This window comes from Panthera leo, chromosome C1, assembly GCF_018350215.1.
Source record: "Panthera leo isolate Ple1 chromosome C1, P.leo_Ple1_pat1.1, whole genome shotgun sequence".
NCBI classification, from domain to species: domain Eukaryota; kingdom Metazoa; phylum Chordata; class Mammalia; order Carnivora; family Felidae; genus Panthera; species Panthera leo.
In genome coordinates, this window is record NC_056686.1 from 12507516 (window position 1) to 12531196 (window position 23681).

Here is a 23681-nt window from a genome sequence, read left to right on the forward strand (position 1 = left end):
TTCTCAGGCCACATTCAGGCCATACGCATGCTTTTAGGCCCACATAGTATTTTCAAGAAGGTGGAATCGGTTGCCATCATTCAAAAATGGAAGGATGTCCCAGAAAGTCCAGACTTGTAGGTCTGCTTGAGGGGCTGGAAGAGCTGGCACATTGGCCCGCCTTCCTGCCAGGAAGGTCACCTGAGTAGTGGCTGCCCCCGCAGTCCCCAGTCTGTCCCCGCCTCCAGGCAGGCCTCCCTAGCCTGCCCCATACCAGCTTTCTGTTTCAGGATGTCTCTTGAAAAACAGGCTTCAGGCCAGCCCTGGCACCTGCTCTGCACTTGGGAGGGGTCTTCTCCTGTCCCCTCCTTTGGCCCCCTTGTCTGTAACCAAGGGGTTTCTCTTGCTTGCACACCTGTGCACCTGTGGGGGGGTGGGGGGTGCGAGGAGAGCTGGCTGGGCAGGAGGAAATCCCTCTTTTCAGCATCACTGTTCTCTTCAGCTCTGTCCCCGATGGGACCCAGGCAGTAAGGAGCCAGGGTCACTGGCTGGAGGTCGGGAAGACCTGTTTGGTGTTGGACAAGGAACAGAAGGCTCTGAGCCTCAGTTTCTCTACCTGTCAAGCGGGGGCATTTTTGAGATGTGTGGGATGTGGTGGCGGTGTGGTGGCCACGCACTGCGCCTGCCTCGAGCTAGGGACCCCCCCACCCCCGCCCCACCTTGGACAATCTCAGCCAGTTCTGAGACCAGTCCGGTGATTTTCCTCTTGCCATCCATCCCCTGGGGAAAAGCGGAATTGAAACTGGGCGCGCCCCAAACGGAACCCTGCCGGCTATTTCAAAATGTGCCTGCTCAGGACCCTCGGGAGGGGGGTTTGTGCAACATCCGCTCTTCTCTTTTTCTTTTCATCTGCCTGAGGGGCAGGGGCGTGGTGGCCAGAAGCCCAGGGGACTTTCCTTCCAAGGTTCGGGTCATGGCACTCTTGGCAGCCTTCTGGGGGGCCTGCTGTCCTCGGGCTTCCAGTCTTGTTTCCATGTGCTGGCGGCAGCTTGATGGAGGAGGTAGTGACACAGGGGAGCCCAGCCTTAGCCGTTACGCGGGGACTCCCGAGGGACCCCTGCGTCCCTTTTGTGTTACGAGCGGTGGGGCCTCCCCACTGTCGCACCCAGCGCTGCCCAGGCTGGGGATGGCTTCCTCCTTTGGGGACGGGGATGGCCTCAGGGGCTGCGGAGCCCGTGAAACAGGAAGTGGGAGACTTAGGGCCACGTGCAGTGCCCAACACGCAAAGGGCATTGGTGCCGTTCAGGCTTTGGCGTTGATCGGAAAACATGTTTCTGTGGAGAATGACAGGCTGTTCTCTCCGGGGGGGCGGGGAGGCTTTGGGTGATCTGCCCTTTCCCAGCAGGGGTGAGGAGGGAAGGGAGGATGACTCTTGTCATCGGAGTCATGGGTTTTGGGAATGAATTTTGCTGAATACTCTCCTTCTCTCTGGGAAAAAAAAAAAAAATCCTTGTCAGTAAAAAGATGTTTTCCCGGTGGGTCCCTGGGTAGGACGGTGGTCCCGGTGCGGGCAGGGGGTTCTTGGTGCCCAGCCTGAGATTGGCAAAGGCCTGCTGAGGTGCTTGAGGCTCGAAGATCTCCGGCCTCCTCGGAGGGTCGCCTCGTTGGACGACAGATCTGTGCCAACCCCCTTGTGAGGCAAAGCTGGTCCAGGCCGTTCGGTTCAGGGTGCAGGGCTGAGACCTCTTCCAGGCTGGGAGTCTTCCCTGAGGGAGGCCACACCTCCTCACGGGGCGGGGGCTGCCAGGACCGGTCACCCCCGAGAAGGGGTGCTGGCTGTGGGCAAGGCGGGCGGTCAGAGAACCCAGCGTGTGGTCCCCTGGCCTCCTCCCCGGCGCCCCCCACCCCAGTCCCCTTCGTGCACAGTGAGGGGACCCTGGCCTCCTCCCCGGTGCCCCCCACCCCGGTCCCCTTCGTGCACAGTGAGGGGACCCTGGCCCGCTGGTGCATTGGCGTCCCTGTCACAGCCGGTGTGTGTTGTGGGTGTTGACTTTGCTCTGTCCCCCTCCCGCAGCTACTGACCTCGGGTCAGCGGCAGCTGCTCCTATGTGAGACGCTGACAGAGACCGTGTACGGTGACCGTGGGCAGCTGATCAAGTCCAAGGAGCGTAGGGTGTTCCTACTCAATGACATGCTGGTCTGTGCCAACATCAACTTCAAGTAAGTGGGTCTGGGCTGTGGCCACTCTTAGGGACCCCCTCCTGCTGTGTCCCAGTTCCCGGACCGGCCTGTCTGTGATGGGGTGCCCTCTGGGCTCGGCTTAGGTCTCAGACATTCCAGCTTCCTCTCCCAGCCCTCTCGGCCTGCTCTGTCCCCGGTCCCCGGAGCTGGGGAGCGTATGGAGGGGTCATCTGGGCCAACCCCCGGCCCTTGGGCCAACAGCTGTCCATTTGTACGGACTGGTCTCTTCTGGAACTCTGCTGTTGGTAACTGAACAGCCTCCTGAGTTTCAGCCACGTTGCAATTCAAGAAATCCCCCCCCCGCCGGCCCCCACCCCCTGCTGCCCAGGGCATTGTCTCCCCTACAGAGCCTGGCTGCCTCGTTCTGAGTCAGAGGTGGTGGAAATGCCCAGAGCGGGGCTTCCAGACTGTGCCGGAAAGAGTCAGAGCCTGGACAGGGTGAGGGCGATTGTGCCCCGTGGGTTGCGTTAGACCTCCAGAAATCTCTTATTAGGCTCGCACCGGGAGTTCGCACAAAGACTGAGACATTTGACTTCTCTGGAAAAGTTGAGGCTCCAGCATTCTGGGCCTACACCGCCCGGGCCACTGGGGCCTGGAGCTGGGCCGTGTGGCCCCCCTCCTGGGGAGGACTCCCCACCTGGCCCACTTTACTCGCTTGTGTCCCCTGCTTGGCCCTGTACGTGTCAGGGATTGTGACGGAGTGAGCTCCAGCTGTGTGACCTGTCCAGCTGTGACTCTTATCCACTCAAGCAGAGGAGGCTCTTTGCTCTCAGTATTTTATAACACTTTGACCAACATCAGGGCAACACCAGCATGGCAACGATGACTGAGGTCCAGAGGGCAATCGCCTGTACTCCAATGTGAATCCCGGCCTCACTCTCTTATTGCCCGCCCGCTGGAGCGCACGTGGGGTGGGGGACGCCTGAGGGGACTCACGTAGGCTCTGTACGTGGTGCAGGCATGGCCACGGAGCGGATTTGGGGACGGTCCCCATGCTTGGGGCTCACGTGCCCTGGAACGGCAGCAAGTGGGGCTGTCCTGGCCCTCCCGTCACCCTCCAGCCACCCGTCCATCCATCCGTTAATCCATCAGATACTTCCTGGGTCCTCGCTCTATGCCTGTTCACGGGTCTGGAGGAGAGCGGACTTGGACAGAGAAGCTTCTGTTCTAGATCAGTGTGGGGGGTGCTTACGGCTGCCTCATGCATTCCCTCCCTCCCGCTCTCCCTCACTCACTCAAGCCCTGTGATTTTTAAGGCACCATAGCCGATGAACACCTGCCCTGCCCTCCTGTGGCTCAGGGACTAGCCTGGTATGAGCTGTGATGGGGATGCTGGTGGCCCACTGTGGCAGGGAGCGTGTGGGGGGGATTCGGCGTGAGCCACATGACCTCTCTGAGCGTCAGTGTCCTTGTCTGGAATAATACAAGCTTCCAGCAGGGCTGCTGTGGCAATCACGGGTGACTAGAGGCTGGTGCCCAGCTCAGGGAGAAGGCCCCCCTCCCGTGACCCCCATGCCCACACCCGGCCCCGCTGTCTCAGTCCCCTAGAAGTCACTCACTAACGGTAATGACCTTCCCTTCTGTCTTGTCTTTTTCCTCAGGCCTGCCAACCACAGGTAGGGGTTTGGGGGCTCGGGGCCTCGGGGCATGTGATTCTGGATCTGGGCTGGGGCCTGGGCACCCCGGTGCTTTGGCCTCATCGGCGGGTCCCTGCTCTGCCTCGCTTGGTTCTGGCCTGAGGTCTTACGCTTGTCGCGAGGTGCCTGGCTGAGCTGGTGTGCCCTGGGCTGGCCCTGGGCCTGGGGTGCCGCGGGCCCTGCAGGGCTTCCTCTGTGTCCCGGCAGGGGCCAGCTGGAGATCAGCAGCCTGGTGCCCCTGGGGCCCAAGTACGTGGTCAAGTGGAACACAGCTCTGCCCCAGGTGCAGGTGGTGGAGGTGGGCCAGGATGGCGGCTCCTACGACAAGGACAACGTGCTCATCCAGCACGCTGGCACCAAGAAGGCCTCTGCCGCAGGCCAGGCCCAGAGTGAGTACCCGCCCCGCTGCCGCCCAGGCCTGGGGGCCCTGTCTGGGGACCCCAGAACGACGGGCCACTCGGCCAAGAGGCCCTTGCTGCTTTGCACGCTGCATACCCACGACCCACCTGTGCACGCGCATTCTGCAGGCACGTCCTGCCCCTCGAGGGATGGCACGCCCGCCCCGCCCCCGCCCGCCCCGCCCCTACCCCCTCCAGCACGTCTGTGCCCATTCGAGTACTCGTGCGCCGTGCCCGGCGGGACTTCTACCACTACCCGGCCACTGCCTGCCTCCTCTGGGACCTCGGCGGCTGTCCCTCCTCTCTGTGCCTCAGCTTGCCCCTCTGTGTGGGGAAGGGCCCAGGCGACACTCACTGAGGCCCCTACATCCTCAGGGACAGGCTCAGGGCCCAAGGAGATCGAGAATGCAGAGTGTGGCCGGCAGCCTCCCAGCCCCGCGCCCCCAGCCGTCTCCATGGTGGCTGCCGTCCCTCCCTGCACCTCTGTGCCCTTCCTGTCCGTCCTCCACCCACCCCCGGAGCTGGCTCTTGCGATGCAGATCTGATCTGTGTGTGTCCCCCTGCTCCCAACCCACCCGTGGCTTGTCATTGCTCTCAGGGTAAAGTCCCAGGTCCTCGCGGGCTCCGTGCACCCCTCCTTTGGGCGCCTGTCCACCCCGCCCTCCCTGGGCCGGCCACACCGGGCCTCTGGGTTCCTGAGGGGCAGAGACCCCTCCGGCCGCAGGGCCTTCTCCCAGGCTCTGCCTGCAGAATCTTCTGCTGTTCTATTTTGGCTTAGTCTGCCCTTCCTCCTCTTAGCTCAGATAGCACCTCTGCAGAGAAGCCTTTTCTGATTCCCTCGGATGGGCAGGCCCCCCTGTCCCCTGCTCCCAGGGCCTGTTAATTTTTTTTTTTTAATTTTTTAAAATGTTTATTTGTTTTTGAGAGAGAGAGAGAGAGAGAGCGAGTGGGGAGGAACAGAGAGAGAGGGAGACAGAGTCCGAAGCGGGCTCCAGGCTCCGAGCTGTCAGCACAGAGCCTGACGCGGGGCTTGAACTCACAAACTGTGAGATGATGACCAGAGCCGACTGAGCCGCCCAGGCGCCCCTCTCGGGGCCTGGTTTTATGGTCACCATCACTGGTGACGGTTCTGCTGCAGCCCTCGCCCCAGAGCCTGGTGTGCGATGGGGGTTAAGGGATGTTTGTCGAATGAGTGAAGGGGGCCTCGCTTCAGGGCTGGCAGAGAGGAGCTGTGCCTGAGGCACCTTCCACAGGCAGGAGGCTGCTCAGCCCGACTCTGTCCCGCGCCTGACCCTGGAGGTGGCCTCACTGGGCTGCCAGCAATTCTGGAAACTTTGAGGGAGTGATTGCATCATACACTCTTGCCCTAGGAGGGCTGGGCTGCAGAGTAGCGCCTGCTCCCAGATTTGTGCCTCTTCCCCTGGGTTTTGTGAGCAGGAAGGCTGTTTCGTGGTTCACAGAAGCCCCCGGCGAGGGGCTCATCGGCCCCATTTGTCTTCCTCTGAGGTGCCTTTACCCCAGCTTGACTCCACCTTACCGCTACTGCTCTGGGGCCCCCCCTTCGGTGGCTGTTTTGTCCGTGGCCACATTTCTCAAACTAGAGTCATCCACGGCCAGACTCCCTGAAGGGGGGGGGGGAGGGCGGAGAATTCTTGCTGAAGCCTCATCGGCCTCGACTGATTTTCTTTTATTACGTTGCTATTCAAATAGGTGCACATATAAGGCTAGCTCTAATAAGCTCCTTGTGCTCGTACGTCCCTTGAACAACCATAAAGCCAAAACAAAATCACAAATGGAATAAAAATGAAGCCTCAAAACAATGAAATTCAAATTAACAGCGTGAACGTGATGGATGATGTTGTTTTGCTGGAACCAAATCGCTCACGCCGTGGGCGTGGCCCTCTTCTGGGCCAGGTTCTTTTGGGTTTGTCCACACCTGCACGCACCCCAGGGCAAGTGAACGGTGACCCGCACTCCCCACCGGCTCACCCGTCCGGGCCGCTGGCGAGTCTGTTCTTGCCTCTCTTTTGGCGTGAGCGCGTTACCTCCCTCCCCTGCACACCTCGCTTCTGCTCCGTCCCTGCCTGACCACTCACTACCAGAGTCCACAGGAGCCCTGACCCCACGCAGCAAAATGTGGCTTGAAAGTCACGGTATCCCGGTGACTCAGGATGTGGATCTGGTCTTTTTTTTTTTTTTTAATTTTAAAAAATGTGTTTATTTATTGATTTTGAGAGAGAGTGGGAGAGAGAGAGAGCGAGCGAGCAGGCCCCATGCTGTCAGCGCAGAGCCTGATGCGGGGCTCGAACCCACGAACCGTGAGATCGTGACCTGGGCCGAAAGCAAGAGCCGGGCGCTTAACCGACTGAGCCACCCAGGCGCCCCATGGATGTGCATCTGTTTTCTAGATAGTCATCTAAACCCCCAGATAAGCCCTCCCCTGGGATTCCATAAGACTTCAGCTTGAGGAACCATGGCCTAGAGGCTACAGCCCACATTCCCTGTCTCCGCGTTCACGGATTTCCCCACGTGGCCCCAGTACTTACTACGTGTCTGTGATCACCAGAGGTCTGGACACCCTCACTGTCCCAGCGCCCTGATGTCTTTCTCCCTAGTGCCTTCCATCATTGTTCTTAATTGCTGTTAATTGGCTGCTGCCCCTGTCCCCCGTCACTTGGTTCATAAAGTCCACGAGAGCAGGGACCCTATCTGTCCGCTTTGCAGCTACGTCACCAACACCTGCAAGAGAATCTGGCACACAGTAGGTCCCTGGCACATCTTTGAACAACTTGCCCTTTCTGGGTTTCCTCCAGCCACAGTGCCGTTGTACGTGCCGTTCTCCTTTCTGGCCGTGCCCGTCGCATCCCCAGCCCCGTGAAGGTTCCTCACAGCCTGCAGGCACGGTTGGGTCTCGATCTTCTGGCCTCCTGTGACCCTTTGAGTGTGGCCCGGACCCTAGGTGCTAAACCACCTGTGGTGACATCTGTCCCCCTAGTAGCCTAGGGGCTCCACCGGGGCCAGAGCCTGGTAATGCTTCCTTCTGTGTCTCTAGCGCCATATCTCCGGGGCGACAGGTCTTCTCCTGTGCAGTGAGTGGACGCTTGGGTCCTTGTTGGCCCCTTCTCCACCCCTGAAGTTGAGTTGGGTCTCTTCTCCGTCCAGATAAGGTGTATTTCGGCCCCCCGCGCCTCTTCCAGGAGCTGCAGGATCTGCAGAAGGACCTGGCTGTCGTAGAGCAGATAACCTTCCTCATCAGCACGCTGCACGGCACCTACCAGGTACACAGCACTGGCCCGGCTTTGTTGGGCTCCGGGCAGCGCCCAGACTCGGCAGGCAAAGTGGGAGAGGGCTCCTGTCTTAGCCCAGGCCCCAGGCATGCTCCCGGCTTCTGAATTCCCACAGGCAGCACGAGTGGCCAAAGCTCCCCGTGGCTCCCTGGAGGTCTGGTGTGCGGCCTCTGGTTTGGGCGGAGGTTCTGATTCGGATTGAGTGGGGGCTGGCTGCATGGTGATGTTTTTCTTCTCTGCACGATGACTAGTCCATCCTGCAGCCCCTTCCTGGACCTCAGCCCGGGCTGGAGAAGAAGCCGGCTGGGAGGTTGTGTCCCTCTCAAAGGAGGGGTGCCAGGTGGGGTCTGAACCCAGGGCTGGGGGAGCTTACTCGGGGTCTGCAGCGGGGAGCCGGTCACCCGCTATGGCTGAGCGGGTGGCCCCTGTCGAGCTCTCGGACCTCCCGGCTCCTGTCCCTCTGGGCACCCTGAATGCTGCAGGGTCCCGTGTGGCTTTTGGGGAGCCGGCCGGCTGTGTGGTGACCTCACTGGCCTCCTCAACCCTAGAACCTGAACATGACCGTGGCTCAAGACTGGTGCCTGGCCCTGCAGAGGCTAATGCGGGTGAAGGAGGAGGAGATCCACTCGGCCAACAAGTGCCGTCTCAGGCTCCTGCTTCCTGGAAAACCTGACAAGTGAGATGGGGAATGGACAGCGCTGAAAGGGGGGTGCTCCCGAGAGGCGGCACCTGGAGCCAATCTGCTCATCAGGGTGGTGACGGGTGACGGGTGACGGGCGTGCGCACGATGTGGGCCCTGCCCAGCACGGCAATTGGCGCGGAGTGGGTGCTCCTTGTGGAATGAACGCATGCACGGACGAATGAATGTCGGATTCGTACTTGGGCCCGTCCTCTGCTAGGAGACTGAGGACTCAGACCCTCTGCTGTCGGGTGGCTCTGTTTGTGCTGTGACCTTGTCACTCACTTCAGACTGTGCAGAGCCCCGGGACCGGGCCCTGGGTCTCCTCTGGGACCGAGGCTGGGTCTCCGGCCTCCCCCCAGATGCCCACACAGGCGCTGGGGCTCCCTAGACCCTCCGCTGATGTTTGTGGAATCGATGACAGATCTAGCAGAGGTGAGGAAAGGTATCTGAGCCCCATTTTGCAGAGGAGGGTGGCAAGGTCCAAAGAGCTGTCAGATCGCCCCATGGCCACAGAGTAGGCGGTCGAGCCGGGCTCCGACGGGCTCTGGCTCTGAAGCCTGGGCTGGCACAATGAGGGGCCCACGGCCTGCGTTTGACCTCGAGGATGAGGGGACGGTGGGGGACAGAGGGTTCCAAGCACACCGGCTGCATGGAGAGGGAGATTGGAGGGAGCACTGTCGTCCGAGGCAGGGCCACCAGCCCAGGAGCCCAGGAGACGAGGCTCCAGGCTAGGGTCTCAGAGGCAGAGAGGCAGGGCCCTGAGCCGTAATCCCAATGTGCCACGCCCCTGCTGAGTGGCCTCTCGCAGCCCCTTCCTGCCCCCGCACCCCTTTCTCCGTGGGAGAGTTGGTGACACTAGCCTTGCCTGCCTCCCGGGATGGCCCCTGGCGGAGAGCCTGCCCCAGAGGACTCTGAGGGCGCGGCTCCAAGGTGAGGGGACAGTGTTGTGACAACAGCGGCCCCTAGCTGCCCAAGCCTGGGCACAACCTCATTCATTCACGGCTTCATTCACTCGTGCGTCCATTCCACAAATGTCTACCGGATACCCACACTGTGCCCGGTCCTGGGAGTCCGAGAGGGCCCTTTCCTGCCTGCACGGGCTCCCGGTCGGACGTGCTCGTGTGTCTGACAGGCCCGTGGAGAGCTGACCGGGGAGCCCGGGCAGGGCAGGTGCTGGAGGCTGGGCTGCGGAACGCGGCCTGATCGCTTTGGGGAGGGACCTCCATTCCGGGGCCACGGTGGGTGGAGGGACCCCTCCCCCAGGAGACCTCGGCTTTGCCGGCCGCCAGCCTTTCTGGCCACGCTTCGGTGCTCCGAGCAGAGTCAGTGCCACTGTGAGTGCGCGTGGTCGAGGGAAGAGCTGGGTGCTCGCTGTGGACACTCACTCACGCTCGTCACCCTCTTGCCGCAGATCTGGCCGCCCCATCAGCTTCATGGTGGTCTTCATCACCCCCAACCCCCTGAGCAAGATCTCCTGGGTCAACAGGTTGCACCTGGCCAAGATTGGACTCCGTGAGTAAAGGCCCGGGGAGAGGGCCGCAGGAGACAGGAATGGGAGCCGGGAGGCCTGGGTGTGTGTGTGTGTGTGTGTGTGTGTGTGTGTGTGCGTGTGTGTGCATGTGGGGGTGGGGGGCTTCTGAGTTGGAGGGAGGTCGTGCGGTGGAGAAATACCGGAGCCAGTTCTGAGCGCTGAGGCTTTGCCTCGTAACCCTGGACAAGCCACTGCTCCTCTCTGAGCCTCAGTTTCCCCATCTATCAAGTGATGGCAGTTCACCATATAAATGACCTGGGGGAGGGCGGTTGGAGCGTGGCTGCTGAGGGGGTTTCTTTTGGTGGAGGGGGGGTGACGAAAATGTTGTAGAAGTAGGTAGTGGTGATGGTCGCTCCACTCCGAACGTGCTGGAAACCAGTGACGTCAACACTAGAGAAGGGCGGTTTCATGGTCACCCCCTTCTGTCTCGGTAAAGCTGCTACCAAAAGAAAAACGCCGCACGGTGCAGGTGAGATTAAACTGATGCTCAAGCAGGACCTCCTTGTGATCTCTTTCTCCTACTCCCCCTGCGATGATCACGTAGGTAAATACCAGACACGTGTGGACAGCGTTTCCTCTGGGGCATTTTTCTGCGCATTTTACACACAACTCTTTCATTTCACACTGACGATGACCCTAGGAGGCAGGTCTGTCGTGATCCCCCTTTTACCGGAGAGGGTTCTGAGGCCCAGAGAGGGCCAGGGACTTGCCCGAGCTCGCCTAGAAGGAAGGGGCCGAGCTGGGGTTCAGACCCTGGGCCCTCGGCCCCCAGAGCCCAGTCTGGACCGTTGTCTCTCTGCCTTCTCACGTTGGAGAGTTTCTGTCTGCAAAACCCATCTGTTAAGTTGTCATTACTTTCTTTGTCCTCGTTGTGAATTGACAAAAGGCCGGGGTCCTTGTCATTCAGCACTACTATATCTTGTGATGCACTGGATTCCTATTTGCTGCTTCCGGCCGGTAGCAGGGACGTTTTTGTTGTTGTTGTTTGCTTTCTCATTGTTGGTTGTCGTTTCTAGTGATCTTTTTCTAGGCTTTGAAACATTTCTGGGAAGAGGTTAGGGCCTTTGTCCCTGGCTTTCATCAATTCAAAAATATTGAGTGAGTCTTTACTGTGAGTTTAGGCCTGGGGGGACAGAGCGGTGACGAAAACTGAAAGATCTCTGCTGTCAAGGAAACTATAATTTATGAGGGGCAGACAGATATTACACGAGGGGCAGATCAACAGGGGGAGGCGGTGCTGTTTAGGGGACACAGCTGGGCGGCATGACGGTCACCGAGCCCGGGGGCCAGGGCTGCCGTCAGGGAGGGCCTCTGAGGAGGTGACATCCGAAGCCGAAGCAGTCTAGGCTTCTGAAGAGCAAGCGCAAAGGTCCTGTGGTGACCAGAGCTGATGACTGATGGGGCGAGAAGCAGGCAGGTGGAAGAACGGGCCGCATTTCCAGAACACCAGGGCCAGGTGCGTGGAACTTAAACTCTGCATGGGACGGGCGCTGTTCCTCGTGGCAGTGAGAGCTGGACAGCCCCCTGAACTGGGTTCCACTTGAGTGGATCACTCTGCCTGCTGGGCCCAGAGGGCATGTGGAGGCGGGAGGGAATGGGGAGGAGATGGTTGCTCTGGGGGAGCCAGTCCCTTCTTGGATCTGTTGCTGATGCGGCACAGGCCTCCGCTGGATGTTTCTGGGTGACCAGCAGGGCTGCGGAGGGAGGAGAGAGGATTTCAAGCAGAGCCAGCCCCACTGTGGGAACGCTCGCCCCAGGAAGGCTGACGTGACTCCCCCGCAGGCCCGCGGAGCACTTCGGTCGATTTTACACCTGCTCTAAAGGCGGGTCGGTCTCCTGCTGCTTTGCTGAGTGGGGCTTGGGCTTGGCGTTGGAGGGAGACGGGTGAACGGGGTGAGCCTCTCCTGTCTCGGCTGCCTGTGACGCTCAGCCGCTTTATCTCCACGCGGTTTCACTGCAGCAAAAGTTTTAATGGAAGGAGAGTCATTTGAAATCTTATTTGAATGCCTGGGTTCCCCTGGGGCTTGAATAATTTGTTCCTTTTATTTTGCCAGTTTTTTTTTTTTTTTTTTTTTTTTTTTTATCTGCAGTGCCTGGTTGGGTGGGGTGGGGGATAATACGAGCCTGTTAGTAATAGAATATGTTAAAAACATTTATTCACCAAGGATGTGATTCCTTTAATTTTTTCCCCCGTCTTCCTCTTTTCCTGACTACCACGTAGGGAGATCACACTCCACTGCACGTTGAGAAAGGAGAGGACCGGAATGGGGGTGGCTGGGATTCAGCGTGGGCGGGGGGGGGGGTCAGTTCTGCCCCTTGGGAGGAAAGGCCAGGGTGCCCCGGGGCATCTGGGGACCCGTTTCACATCCCAGTGGGGCCCCCACTGTGCCGTGCGCTCTGGGGAAAGGCAGGCTCCCTCCTGGTAACTTGGACTGGAGCTCCCGTGGTCCTGTCCCCTCTTACATTTTGGGATCTTCGGGCCTTGTGAAATGGATCTGGGCTGCCTGGCTTTCATTTCCCAGTTCTGTCCCTTTACCAGCTCTGCGATCCTGGGCCGGTGATTGAGCCTTCAGAGGCCTGTCTCCACCAGAAAGGGGGGATAAAGCCAGTGCCCTCACGGGGCTCTTGTGCATATTCGGGGAGGCCAGCACCTGGCACGTGGAAGAAACTCTGAGGACGGGGGGCACCCGCGTTGCCTAGACGGGGAAGTGACCGGGCTGAGGTCGCATACGATTCAGCACAGAACGGGGGTGGGACACCTTCCCACCCTCTGCCAATTAGTTTCCTATTCGTAAAGGCTCCAGAAAAGAGCTGGGACCTCTTTCCCCCAGAGGAGGGAGAGGCATGGCTGCGGGCTTCTGGTTCCACCTTCCCGTGTCCCCTCACCTGAAGCCCTCCAAGTGCTGTATTCCTGGCTTTTCCACCCCATGGACCCCTGGGGCCTCTCCTACCACAGTCCTTATTCTCCCCTTCCCAGAGGACCCGGGCTGGGCAGGCTGCCGGCTGCCGCCAGGTTCTCAGGGTACATCCTCGAAGGCACGGCCTGGGCCCCCACTCCTCGCTGCGTCTGACTTGGTTAATTTTCCAGCCCTCGTCCTCATGGACAGAACCTGTAATTTATGAGGGGCAGACAGATATTACACGAGGGGCAAATCAACAGGGGGAGACGGTGGTATTTAGGGGACACAGCTGGGCGGCATGATGGTCACCGAGCCTGGGGGCCAGGGCTGCCATCAGGGAGGGCCTCTGAGGAGGCCACATCCGAAGCCGAAGCGGTCTAGGCTTCTGAAGAGCAAGTGCAAAGGTCCTGTGGTGACCAGAGCTGATGACTGATGGGGCGAGAAGCAGGCAGGTGGAAGAACGGGCCGCATTTCCAGAACACCAGGGCCAGGTGTGTGGAGCTTAAACTCTGGATGGGACGGGCGCTGTTCCTCGTGGCAGTGAGAGCTGGACAGCATCCTGATCTGGTTTCTACCCGGCCTCTGTTCCACCTGACTGCGAGCCAGTGAAGGATCCTGAGCGTGGCCCAGGCCGCGTGCTGAACTCTCATCTCCACTAACCCTCAACCAGTGCAGAGGCGGGCGCCGGGACCTGCCCCAGCCCTCGGGTCTGCCCTCTGGAGGGGTATTAGCCCAGCTGGCTGAGCACGGCCATTCACCTGGCCTCTCGGGGCACCAGTGTCTCTCCGTGCCTCTCTTGGGGCACGATGGGGGGTATTGGGAAAAGAGGGGTGCCGAGGTCCCACCGGCCCCCACGTCCATGACTGCAGCCAGCAGCACCTCTGTGGCATGAGAGGGCCTCGAGGGCAGCCTCGGATTTGGAAAGTAGAGAAGCGTGGTCCGGCCTGTCCCCCTGGGGCTGGTGGTGGCAGGATAGGCACAGCGCTGGGAATGAGCGCAGGAAGGCTTTGGGGGCAGGTTGGGGTAGAGAAGCAGGGCGGGGCCGGGGGCTCAGCATGGTGGAGGCGGGGTGGCCGCCCTCGAGCATACCCGTAGACTCCTCCCCTCGGGGACGGTGATCTCCGTGAGCTTCATTTCCTGCGGGCCTGGCACATGCCAGGCATCAAATCCTTTCTTCCCAGCGCTTACGATGACACTGGATGGCTGGAGGCATTTCCCCCGTCCTCCAGATGAGGCCACAGACTCAGAGAGGTTGAGTGTCTGCTCTGTGTCGCACAGCGAGCCAGAGGCGGCGGGGGGATCTGCCAGGGGCTTCCTGGCAGAGTCGGCCTCCGGCGGAGGGCGGGGTTGTGAGGTGGGGGGAGTGGAAAGGGACGCGGCCTCCAGCCCCGGAGCTCCCCCCCGCCGCCCCCTGGGGTGCTCTCGTGTTCGGTGGGTGCCGACGAACAGAGCTGGGCTCTAAATAAGCCCCCACTTAATGTCGGTTGGAACTCGAGGCCTTGCCGATGCCGCCAGTTCTTAATGTCACTTATCCCGAGCGGGCTCTCAATTTTCGACCGCAACAGCCTTCTAATTTGGTCTCAGCCGCTCTGGTTTTGTGACAGGAACAATGGCAGTGGCAGATGGGGAGCAACAACTCCATTTTCTTTTAACGTTCGCGATCGCAGGCAGGGAAGGCACCATCTGGAAGGAGAAGGTCAGATCATTAAGAAAATATATAATAATAAATTGCCGGGACTCGGTGGGCCGTGGGCATGGGGGGAAGGGTTGATGTTCACAGGCTGAGCTCCCGGAAGGAGCTGGAGCTCCGGGGGGGGGGGGGGGCGGTCGGTTTGAGCGGCCTGCAGGGCTCTCGTGGGGCCTGGGTGGGGGGCTGCGTGACAGTAAGCTCCTTGAGAGCAGGGCGGACTCGAGTCCCATCTATCTTCGTTTGTCGCCGGCCGGGGACTTGTCCAGGACGCCGTGTGGTGATGTCCCCTGCCGAGGCGGAGGCGGCTGCCCCGCAGGGCGGGACGTCTGGGCTGTCACACCCCGTGCTGCGGGCCCAGGCAGGGTGCCCCCGCCGGTCGGTCCCCTGCCTCCTGGGCCCAGCGTTGGGCCTCTCCTCCTGGCCTCCGGTCCCCTCCGGGGTAGGAGGGGGACGCGATCACCGACTGCTCCTGGCGGCCCCAAGGACGAAACGAAGCCTCACGCAGGGCAGAGCCTTGTAAACCGTGCCGTGTGGTGCACGTCGGCACTGTTGTGAGGGTGCCTGGGCCGTGCCGTAGTTGGCCTTTCCGTGGTGGCCTCGTCTCCTCAATGACGGGATCCGGCTTCGTTGGACTCTGCCTCCAGGAGCCAGTGGGGCCGAGGGCTGGCGCCTCTGGCGAAGCAGGTTGCGCACGTGGTGATGCCCGACATTGACGGATGTCTTGGACGAGCATCGTCACCTGCCACCTCGTCCCAGCTGCTCTCGCCGTGACCCACACGGAGACGCCACCTTTCTGTGGTGGCGGTGGCATTTTTAAAAGCCACTTTATTGAGGTACGACTGACATACCTCACACAGAACACAGGCGTAGTTGGGGAGCCCGTGGGCACACATGCGCACAAACACGCACACACTCATGCACGCATACCCACTCACGCACACTTATGTAGGTACACACTCACGCACACACGTGCATGCACACGTGCACGCACACCCACGCCTACACTTATGCAGGTACACACGCATGCACAGACTTGTGCACACACTCATGCATACACACACTCCCACACACATTCCCACACACACACTTATGTAGGTACACACTCACGCATGCACACACACATGCACATGCACACCCACACCTACACTTATGCAGGTACACACGCATGCACAAGGCTTGTGCACACACTCCTGCACACACACACTCCTGCACACACTCACACACACACTCCCGCACACACACACTCATGCACACACACTCCTGTACACACACTTCCGCCCACACACTTATATAGGTACACTCACACATGCACACACACACGTGCACACACACACTCCCACACACACTCCCACGCACACACTTATGTAGGTACACACGCATGCACACACGCACGCACACCCACACTTATGGAGGTACACACGCATGCACACACGCACGCACACCCACACTTATGGAGGTACACACGCATGCACACACGCACGCACACCCACACTTATGGAGGTACACACGCATGCACACACGCACGCACACCCACACTTATGGAGGTACACACGCATGCGCACACACGTGCACACACGCATGCACACACTTTTATGCACACAGAGGAAAAAAGAGGCAAGTCAGTAAAAGCGCCAGAAACTGTGTTAAGGGCCACGACAGACCAGGGGCTGAGATGGCAGGTGATGGAGGGACAGGGGACGGTGATGGTCACTTAGGGCTGCTCCCAGAAGGTGACAGGAGGGGAGGAGCCAGGCCTGGAGGGCAGAGGACAGCTTTCCAGGTGGAGGGAACATCCTGGGCCTGTCTGAGTTGCTGAGGAGAGCCTAGGGCAGTGGAGCCTGTGACCGAGGGAGGAGGCTGGGAGGGAAGGAGTGTCCCCACAGTTCTGGAAGGGCTGGGTTTTACTCCAAGTGGATGGGACTCGATGCATGCGGGAATGGCGAGGTCCACTGGAAGTTCAGTGGGATGGCTCTGGCTGTCGTGGGTGGGTTGGGGGGGGGGACGACTGTAGGGGACAGCAGTGAGCACGGGAAGCCCGCCTGGCTGGTGGGCCCTGTGGGGCTGAGCTGACCCTTGCTTGGCCGGTCCGGGGTGGGCCCGGGTTCCAGCTTCCTCCTTGCCGCTGAGTGGTCTCGTGGGTGGGGATGGCCGCCGTCACAACCCTTCTGCGGAAGACCTCTCCTCCCAGGCCCGAAGCTCAGCCTGCTGGCGTTGCGTTCAGTGGCCCCTGTCCCCTGGGGCACCGTGTCCTGTGCCTCTGGCTCTCCTTCTCTAGGGCAGAGCTACCTCCTGGCTGTCCAGGGTCGGTGATACCCATGGGCCTCAGCGGGGGGCTGGTTGCTGGGAGATGGCATTTGTGTCGTTCAGACCCAGGTCCCCACCTGGACTCTGCCACCAGGCCATGCACGTGACCTAGCCCGTTACCTAATCCCCAAGGGTCGCTCTCGGCGCCGTTGCCCTTAAAGCGAACATCGTGATCCTGATTGTGCTCGATTGTTGTGAAAGCGAGGCCTGGGAACGTGTCTGTAGCACCCGGCACGTGCCTGCACGTGGACACGCTGTAGGTGTCTCCACCATGCCGTGCCCCTGCTGTCCACATGGGGCGTGCACATGGGGTGCAAAGAAGGTTGGGCTCCTGTGCAGGGAGCCCACATGGGGTGCAAAGAAGGTTGGGCTCCTGTGCAGGGAGAGTTCCACCTGCTCGCTAACCACCCCCCCCCGCCGCCCCCGCTTTTCATTCACCCCATCCGTCCGTGCTCGCGGAGCATTCCAGCGCGCTGGGTGCCAGGGAGACCGTGGCAAACAAGACAGACCAGGTCTTGCTGCCTCGAGGTCACGTTCCAGAGACCTAAGGAGACAGACCATAAACCAGGAAACAGACAAAATGATTTTAGATTGAGGTGAGGCGATGCGGGAAATAAGATGTGGTCTTTAGAACCGGTTTCCGAGAGAGGGGGCCATCGTAGTCAGGGTGGTCAGGGAGGACTTCTTGGAGGTGGTGCCGTGTGAGGGAGCCCTGACCCATGGGGAGGAGATGTGGCAGGGTGTAGTTTGGCAGATGTGAGTGCAGTGGTGTCCAGATGTGAGTCCAGGGTCGGGGCCTCAGTGTCCAGTTGGCCTGGGGACTTGGAGGCAGATGACCACCCGGGACTCAGGGTAGGTCTCAAAGGAAGCAGGAGGGAGTCATCCTCCTGTCTTGACCGTCATCCTCAGAGTCAGGCGGAGAGCGGCATGGCTGCATCACCTTTCAGCCTGTTTGGGGGGCCGTCTCCCACCTCTAGAAGCATGTCCGGAAGCTCTCAGTGAGGGCAGCAGGGCCTGGGGACTGTGCTCAGCGTCACATGCTTTTTGAAGCCCTTTCTCGTCTCCAGGACCCAAGCCTTAGGTTCCCCGAGTCGCTGCTCGGGACCCACAGCCATGACCATGGAGTGAGGTCACGTTTCCTCTTGGCTGGGCAGGCGTGGGGCTGGGGGCGGCCCCCTGGGCTTTGCGGGGCCCTGACCGGCTTGACCCACCTCCTTCCTCTTGCTGTAGGGGAGGAGAACCAGCCGGGCTGGCTGTGTCCGGACGAGGACAAGAAAAGCAGAGCGCCGTTCTGGTGCCCCATCCTGGCCTGCTGCATTCCTGCCTTCTCCCCCCGGGGCCTCAGCCTGCAGGTGAGTGTGGAATGGATGTGGCCGAGCCCACCACGAAGGTGGCCCCTGGGGGGACCAGAGTTTCCAGGGTGTGCCCACCGCTGGAGAGGGCCCGGCTGCAGTCCCGGCTTCCCCACCTCTCGCTGACGGAGTCGGTCAAGACCTGTTGTTGCTCTAGGAGCCCGCTTTCCCACCAAAGAGGATGGACGCCTTCTGTGGGTCAAGTGAATGGAAAAATTCCATGGTTTTGAGCTAACAAATAGCCGTGATCTCGTCAGTTGATGGTGCGACTCCAGCTAAGAAGATAGGCCGGAATATGCCCAAGGGGCTCTGCCAGACCGTGGGTTGGACCCTTTATGAGGCCGCCAGCCGGGAGCTGGTCTCTGGCTGCCGCCGCCACGCCTCCATTTGTCAAGCACCTACTGTATTCTGCCTCCCCCCCCCCCCCCCCCCCCCCGCTTTGCCACCACTCTCTTGTTTTTATATTTATAAGAACCCCATGCATAGATGTTTCTAGATTAGTTTCACGGGTTAGGAAACTAAGGCACAGATAGGCGGCGTGAGTTTCTAAAAACACAGCCAGTAGTGATGGGTGCAGGAATTGGAAACCCGCTTCGCCTGATTCCAGCCCCCGTGTTCTTAACCACCCGGATGCTCGCTCCACTGGCTTCCGTCCCCGATGTCCTGGCCCCTCCATCTGGAGTGATCCCTGCCCGTCCTCCTCCCTGGGTGAGGGGGTCATGTGAGCTTTGGGGAACGGGAGCAGGCTTGGGACCTAGGCCCAGATACATAAGCCCCAAGAGACAAGCTCACTGGGGTGTAGACTGGGGCACGAAGCATACATGCCCTTGAGATGTCCGTTCATTCATTCACTCATTCACTCATTCTTTTGTCTGTTCTGTACGTAATTTTTGAGCACCTACTGTGTGCCAGGCCCTGTGCTGGACGCTGGGTATATGGTGGTGACCAAAACATACAAGGGCCCCACCCTCCTGTGGCTTTTAACCTGGAGACAGACAGCGGCACCCCGGCTAACACAGGGAAACGCAGAAGAGTGATGTGTGTTATAGAGAAAATAAGTCAGCTGTGATGGATACAGAGGTGGGGCCCCATGACGAGGGGGCAGGGAGGGTCTCATGGAGGAGGTGGCTTTTAAACTGAGACCTGAACGGCAAGCAGGCTGCAGTCCCTTGAGGGCCCAGGGGAACAATATTCCAAACAGACAGGGCAGCTCAGAGGAACAGTCTGGGCTGCTGCAGCTCGGGGAGCCGGGCGGAGAGGCTGTCGATGACGTCTGATGTGGGCACAGTGGGCCAGCCAGCTTCCCCAGCTCGTCGGGTTTGGGTTTCGTTCTCAGGACAGTGAAACCCCAAGGATGGCTCCACACAGGGGAGTGGCACGATCTGATGTGCATTTTGGAAAGATCGTCTGGTTCCTCTGGCTGTTGTGAGCTGTGGCTCCTGAAGGGGGCAAGAGACAGACCGATATGGACCTTGGTGGCTGGGGTGGGGGGGGGGTTGTCCCGCCAAGCTGTGGCAGGACATGGTACAAGTGGAGGTAGGGCCGGACTAGGGCAAGGGGAGCGAGAACTCACCTGATCCTAATTCTCAAGGTAATACTTACAAAGTCAAATCAGCAAATTGTGACCTTGGCTTGGCTTCATTTATTGGGTGAGTGACAGGCGGGGATTAGGGTGAGGCACAGTCGTGCCAGGGCAGAGACCGTTGCTGTCTTTATTTCAATCTCCCTGATTGTTCACTGTGGGTTTTTTGGCATTAATTTTTATTGCCCAAAACTGTGTTATATATAATATTCCCTTCGACGTGGGAGTGTGTCGGCCCCACTCTCCTCCCTCTTGTCCTGGTCCCAGAGGAGGCAGTGGGCAGGGGACACAGGGACACATTTGGGGAGTGTGCCGGCATAGGGCTGGCTGATCTGATGAGGGTTTAGAGGGCGGCCAGGGGGGCAGGAGGGACGTGACGGGTCTTGGGCTTGTGTACCCGCAAGTGGTGTCGGGAGATGGGGGTGCGTTCCCCGTGCCACAGCCTGATTTAGGGGCGCAGTGAGAGAGACGGGTGAGCTTCCCAGCGCTGCTGAGGGGGCAGCGGCCAGGGCAGCGGCAGCGACAATATGGTGACAAGCCCTTTCGCGAGGCATCTGTGCCCGGCTCTGTTCGAGGCACTTCTCCACGGCTAACTCTGGTCCCCCCAGCTGCCCTCAGACGCAGGGCTTGCCCACGCCCACTGGGGAAGGAGAGTTTTCTTGACTCATGCCCCATCCTGCTTTTCCTGCTTCTCACAGCCTTGGCTGATGTTTTCCCTGGCGTCGGTCCCCCCACCAAACATTTCTGGCGGGGGGCGGGGGGGAAGGACAGATGCTGTTCATTGCTATAGGGCTTGGGGAAGTCGGCCTTTGTAGGCCTTTATTTATTGATTGATTATTTATTGATTCATGGGGAGGCCCTGCTGAGTCTTGTGAGCTCTTTCCCAGCATGGCGGGCGTTCTCACGTACCTTTCGGGCCAGGCAGGGGTGGGGTAGAAGGGCAGAGTCCATGGAGTGCAGGCTGTTCAGGGTCCACCCTGCCCGTGGCTCATCTGGTCCTAGGACTCCTGCGGAGAAGGCTGATCTGGGGTGCCTTCCAACCCCCCTTCCCCTTTCCCCAACTGCCAGGGCTCAGGCTATTCATGGGTAGTAAAGTCTGAGACAAGCTGCGGCTCCCAGGGCCTCCCTGAAAGAAACCCCCACCTGTCTGGGGAGCCATCATCCGCCTCATACTCCTTATGTGGAGCCCTCAGGGCCTGGGGGTGTGTAGGCTGGGGAGCATCCTTAGCCCCCTCCAAGCCCCCCCCCCCCCCCGCCTGCCACCTCCTGAGGAGCCCCCTGTGGGAGCGAAGAGAACCCCCAGTGAATCTCCGGGGGCGGTGAGCCTGTGGAGCTCCTGAGGGACATACCAGACCTGCGTGTGCCCTTCTGCTGGGTCCCGAGACACCCTCCCGCTCTGCCTGCACCTGCCTCCCACCCCGGACCGGGCAGATGCGCCCCATCAGCTCTGTGCAGGCAGCCAGATGAATTAGGGGCCCGGAGTGCCAGGGCCTTGTCCAACCAGCGTGGCAACAGATGTGAGCGTGTTGGCCGCTGTCTGGGCCTCCTGGCCCGCCGCCTCTCTCCAGGATTCGGGCTCTGCGGCTGGCCTCCTGGGAGCCCAGGACTCAGTCTGCCTTCCGGGAAAACGCTCGCTGGCCCCAGCCCCCTCCCAGTGTGGACGAGGTCCGTGCTATGTCCTGCCAGCTGGATGAGGGCTGCCTCCATGGCCCGTCTCCTTCCCCAGCCCCGAGCCGCTCTCCACTGCGCTGCGCGGGGCACCGTGGTTTGGGAGAGCTGGCTTCTTGGCACAGGTGGGACTTCTGGGTCCCGGGCCTTGCCCGTCCAACGAGCCATTTGAGTTTTTGCCATCGCTTTGGACCTGGACTCTATTTGGCTGACTTCTGGGCCCCCTGGAGTTGCCATGGAAACGTCTGAGCCTGGGCTGTGGTTGCCCCGTGCCCGTCTGTGAGGACGGGAGCAGCAGCCTGGCAGGGGGGTGCTGGGCAGCCTCAGCTGGGTGTGGCCTACCATGAAGCAAAACGACTGGGGAGCAGGGGCCTGAGGGGGCCCGGGGGCCGGGGCGAGGGAAGCCTCTAGAGCTCCCAGCTGTGCAGAGGTGGGAGCTGGCGACTGCCCAGGCCTCCAGTAGGGCAGCCTGGCCTCTGGGTAGAATTAACCAGAGTGCGAAGGGCATTGGGCAGGGAGCTGGAACTCTGAATTCCAGCCCTGACTCTGCTGCTAACGTGCCATGTGACCTTGAGCCAGTCATGTGCCTCCCATGCCCACCCCCTGAGCTTCAGTGTGCTGACTTCTGAATGAGGGGACTGGATGAGGCGACCTCTTTGGGCTTCCTCACCTTTGACCATGGGACATCTTGTTCGAACATCCCAACAGGGCCGGGGCGGGCCAGGGCCTTCACCACCAGCAGAGGGCAGCACTTGCCCAGCAAAGGTCCCATGGTGGCAGTGTTGCAGGTGGGGACCCTTGAACTGTCCCTTCTTGGCCTCCTTCCCCTCCCGCTGGCCCCGGGTTCCAGCAGCGTCCACGACAGGGCCAGGCCATCTCCTCACCCTGCTGCCCTGGCCGGACAGATGGACTGGCCGGGTCTAGCTCGTCTGTACAGGGGTTCTGATGTTGAGTGGGGCAGTATCAGATGTCTAGCACCCCTTCCCTCCTCCACTGTGCTTTTCTGGAAGGATTCAGGAAGACCTAGGAGGGTGGCTGGCGCAGGCCGGGCCCTGGCACTCATCTTCTCGTGGCCTAGGGCAATCATGTGTCCTCTGTGGGCCTCAGTTCCCCATCTGTGAAATTGGGGGGTGGCGGGTGTCAGTGGTTGCCATCAAATCTTATCTGGACGTTGCTTAGTCTGAGAAATCCGTGGCTGCCCCAGAGCATCATTCGGGCGCCTCCTAGCCAGAAGGTTCTAGAAGAGCGCTGGTCAAACGTGAGTGGATAGGAACTGCCTGGAGATCCTATGGGGCTTTCCCGGCCCCATCCCCCTCAGGGATTCACATTTGGGGCCTGATGGGGCCCGGGAATCTGCAGGCTTAACAACCCCACAGGTGGTGGTTCAGACAGAGATCCTGCTGCCAGATGTGTGTGCCTTGTGTGTCTTCACAGCTTGGGGCCCTGGTCCACAGTCCTGTCAACTGTCCCCTGCTGGGTTTCTCGGCGGTGAGCACGTCCCTTCCACAGGGCTACCTCTGGGTAAGTCACTCCTGAACCCAGCCAGGGATTCTGGCCTCAGGACAGAAGCAGGGAGGGTGGCGACGTGAAGGGGGTGCTGGAGGGTGCTGCCTGCCTGCTGGCCCCCGTTAGGTCCATCTTCAGTCAGGAGGGTCTTCCTGCGAACCTCTGTGCTGGGCTCAGAGTTGGCACATGCGACTTCACCAGGGACGACAGAAAACCAAGTGACGAAGAAGTGAGCGTGGCTGTTGCAAATGGCCATGTGCCACGAAGGAAACGAACAAAGCTGTGCCGAGTACCTGGATGTCAGGGTCTTTTACCCTGGGGGTCAGGAAGCAGGGCTGGATGTTGCTCATCTCTGGCAGAGATCCCCACCCACCTCTTTTCCCCTGGGATTCCTGGCAAAGCCTCTCTCAATTCAAACAGGTCCCCTTACGCTCCTTGTGATGCAGCCTGTGCTCTCCCATAGGCTGCCTGGGGTTCCACCTCCCCACCCCTTTGGCCACTTTCCAGTTCCTGCTTATTCTTGTATCTAGGCACTCAGGCAGGAACACTGGCTCACTCTTGAGAGTCCAACCCAAGTGTCCTCTGAGGGTGATTTGTTTCTCACTGTTTCCCCAGTTTCTAGCATGTGGTATATTCATCCAAGCATCCATCCATCCATCCATCCATCCATCCATCCATCCATCCATCTTTCCATCCATCCATCCATCCATCCATCCATCCATCCCTCCATCCAGCCGTCCATCCATCCATCCATCCATCCTTCCTTCCATCCATCCAGCCAGCCAGCCGGCCAGCCATCCAACCATCCAACCATCCAACCAATCATCCAACCACCCATCCAACCATCCAACCATCCATCCATCCAACCACCCAGCCATCCAACCATCCAACCATCCAGCCAATCATCCATCCGTCCGTCCGTCC

At 60.1% G+C, this 23681-nt stretch overlaps 1 protein-coding gene across 11 annotated transcripts in view; it reads left to right on the forward strand.

Annotated features, from left to right (window-relative positions):
- The window catches only part of ARHGEF10L (Rho guanine nucleotide exchange factor 10 like), a 141475-nt gene that overhangs the window by 78792 nt on the left and 39002 nt on the right, over nucleotides 1-23681 (forward strand). For 7 of the 11 annotated variants that reach the window (XM_042954239.1, XM_042954243.1, XM_042954241.1 and 4 more), the window contains 8 exons: nucleotides 2054-2199; nucleotides 3822-3836; nucleotides 4065-4246; nucleotides 7418-7533; nucleotides 8091-8218; nucleotides 9636-9736; nucleotides 17880-18001; nucleotides 22686-22772. In XM_042954239.1, coding sequence (XP_042810173.1) covers nucleotides 2054-2199; nucleotides 3822-3836; nucleotides 4065-4246; nucleotides 7418-7533; nucleotides 8091-8218; nucleotides 9636-9736; nucleotides 17880-18001; nucleotides 22686-22772 — 897 coding nt within the window. The remainder of the gene's footprint in view (nucleotides 1-2053; nucleotides 2200-3821; nucleotides 3837-4064; nucleotides 4247-7417; nucleotides 7534-8090; nucleotides 8219-9635; nucleotides 9737-17879; nucleotides 18002-22685; nucleotides 22773-23681) is intronic. The other 4 variants (XM_042954240.1, XM_042954242.1, XM_042954246.1 and 1 more) reach the window with 1 other exon arrangement.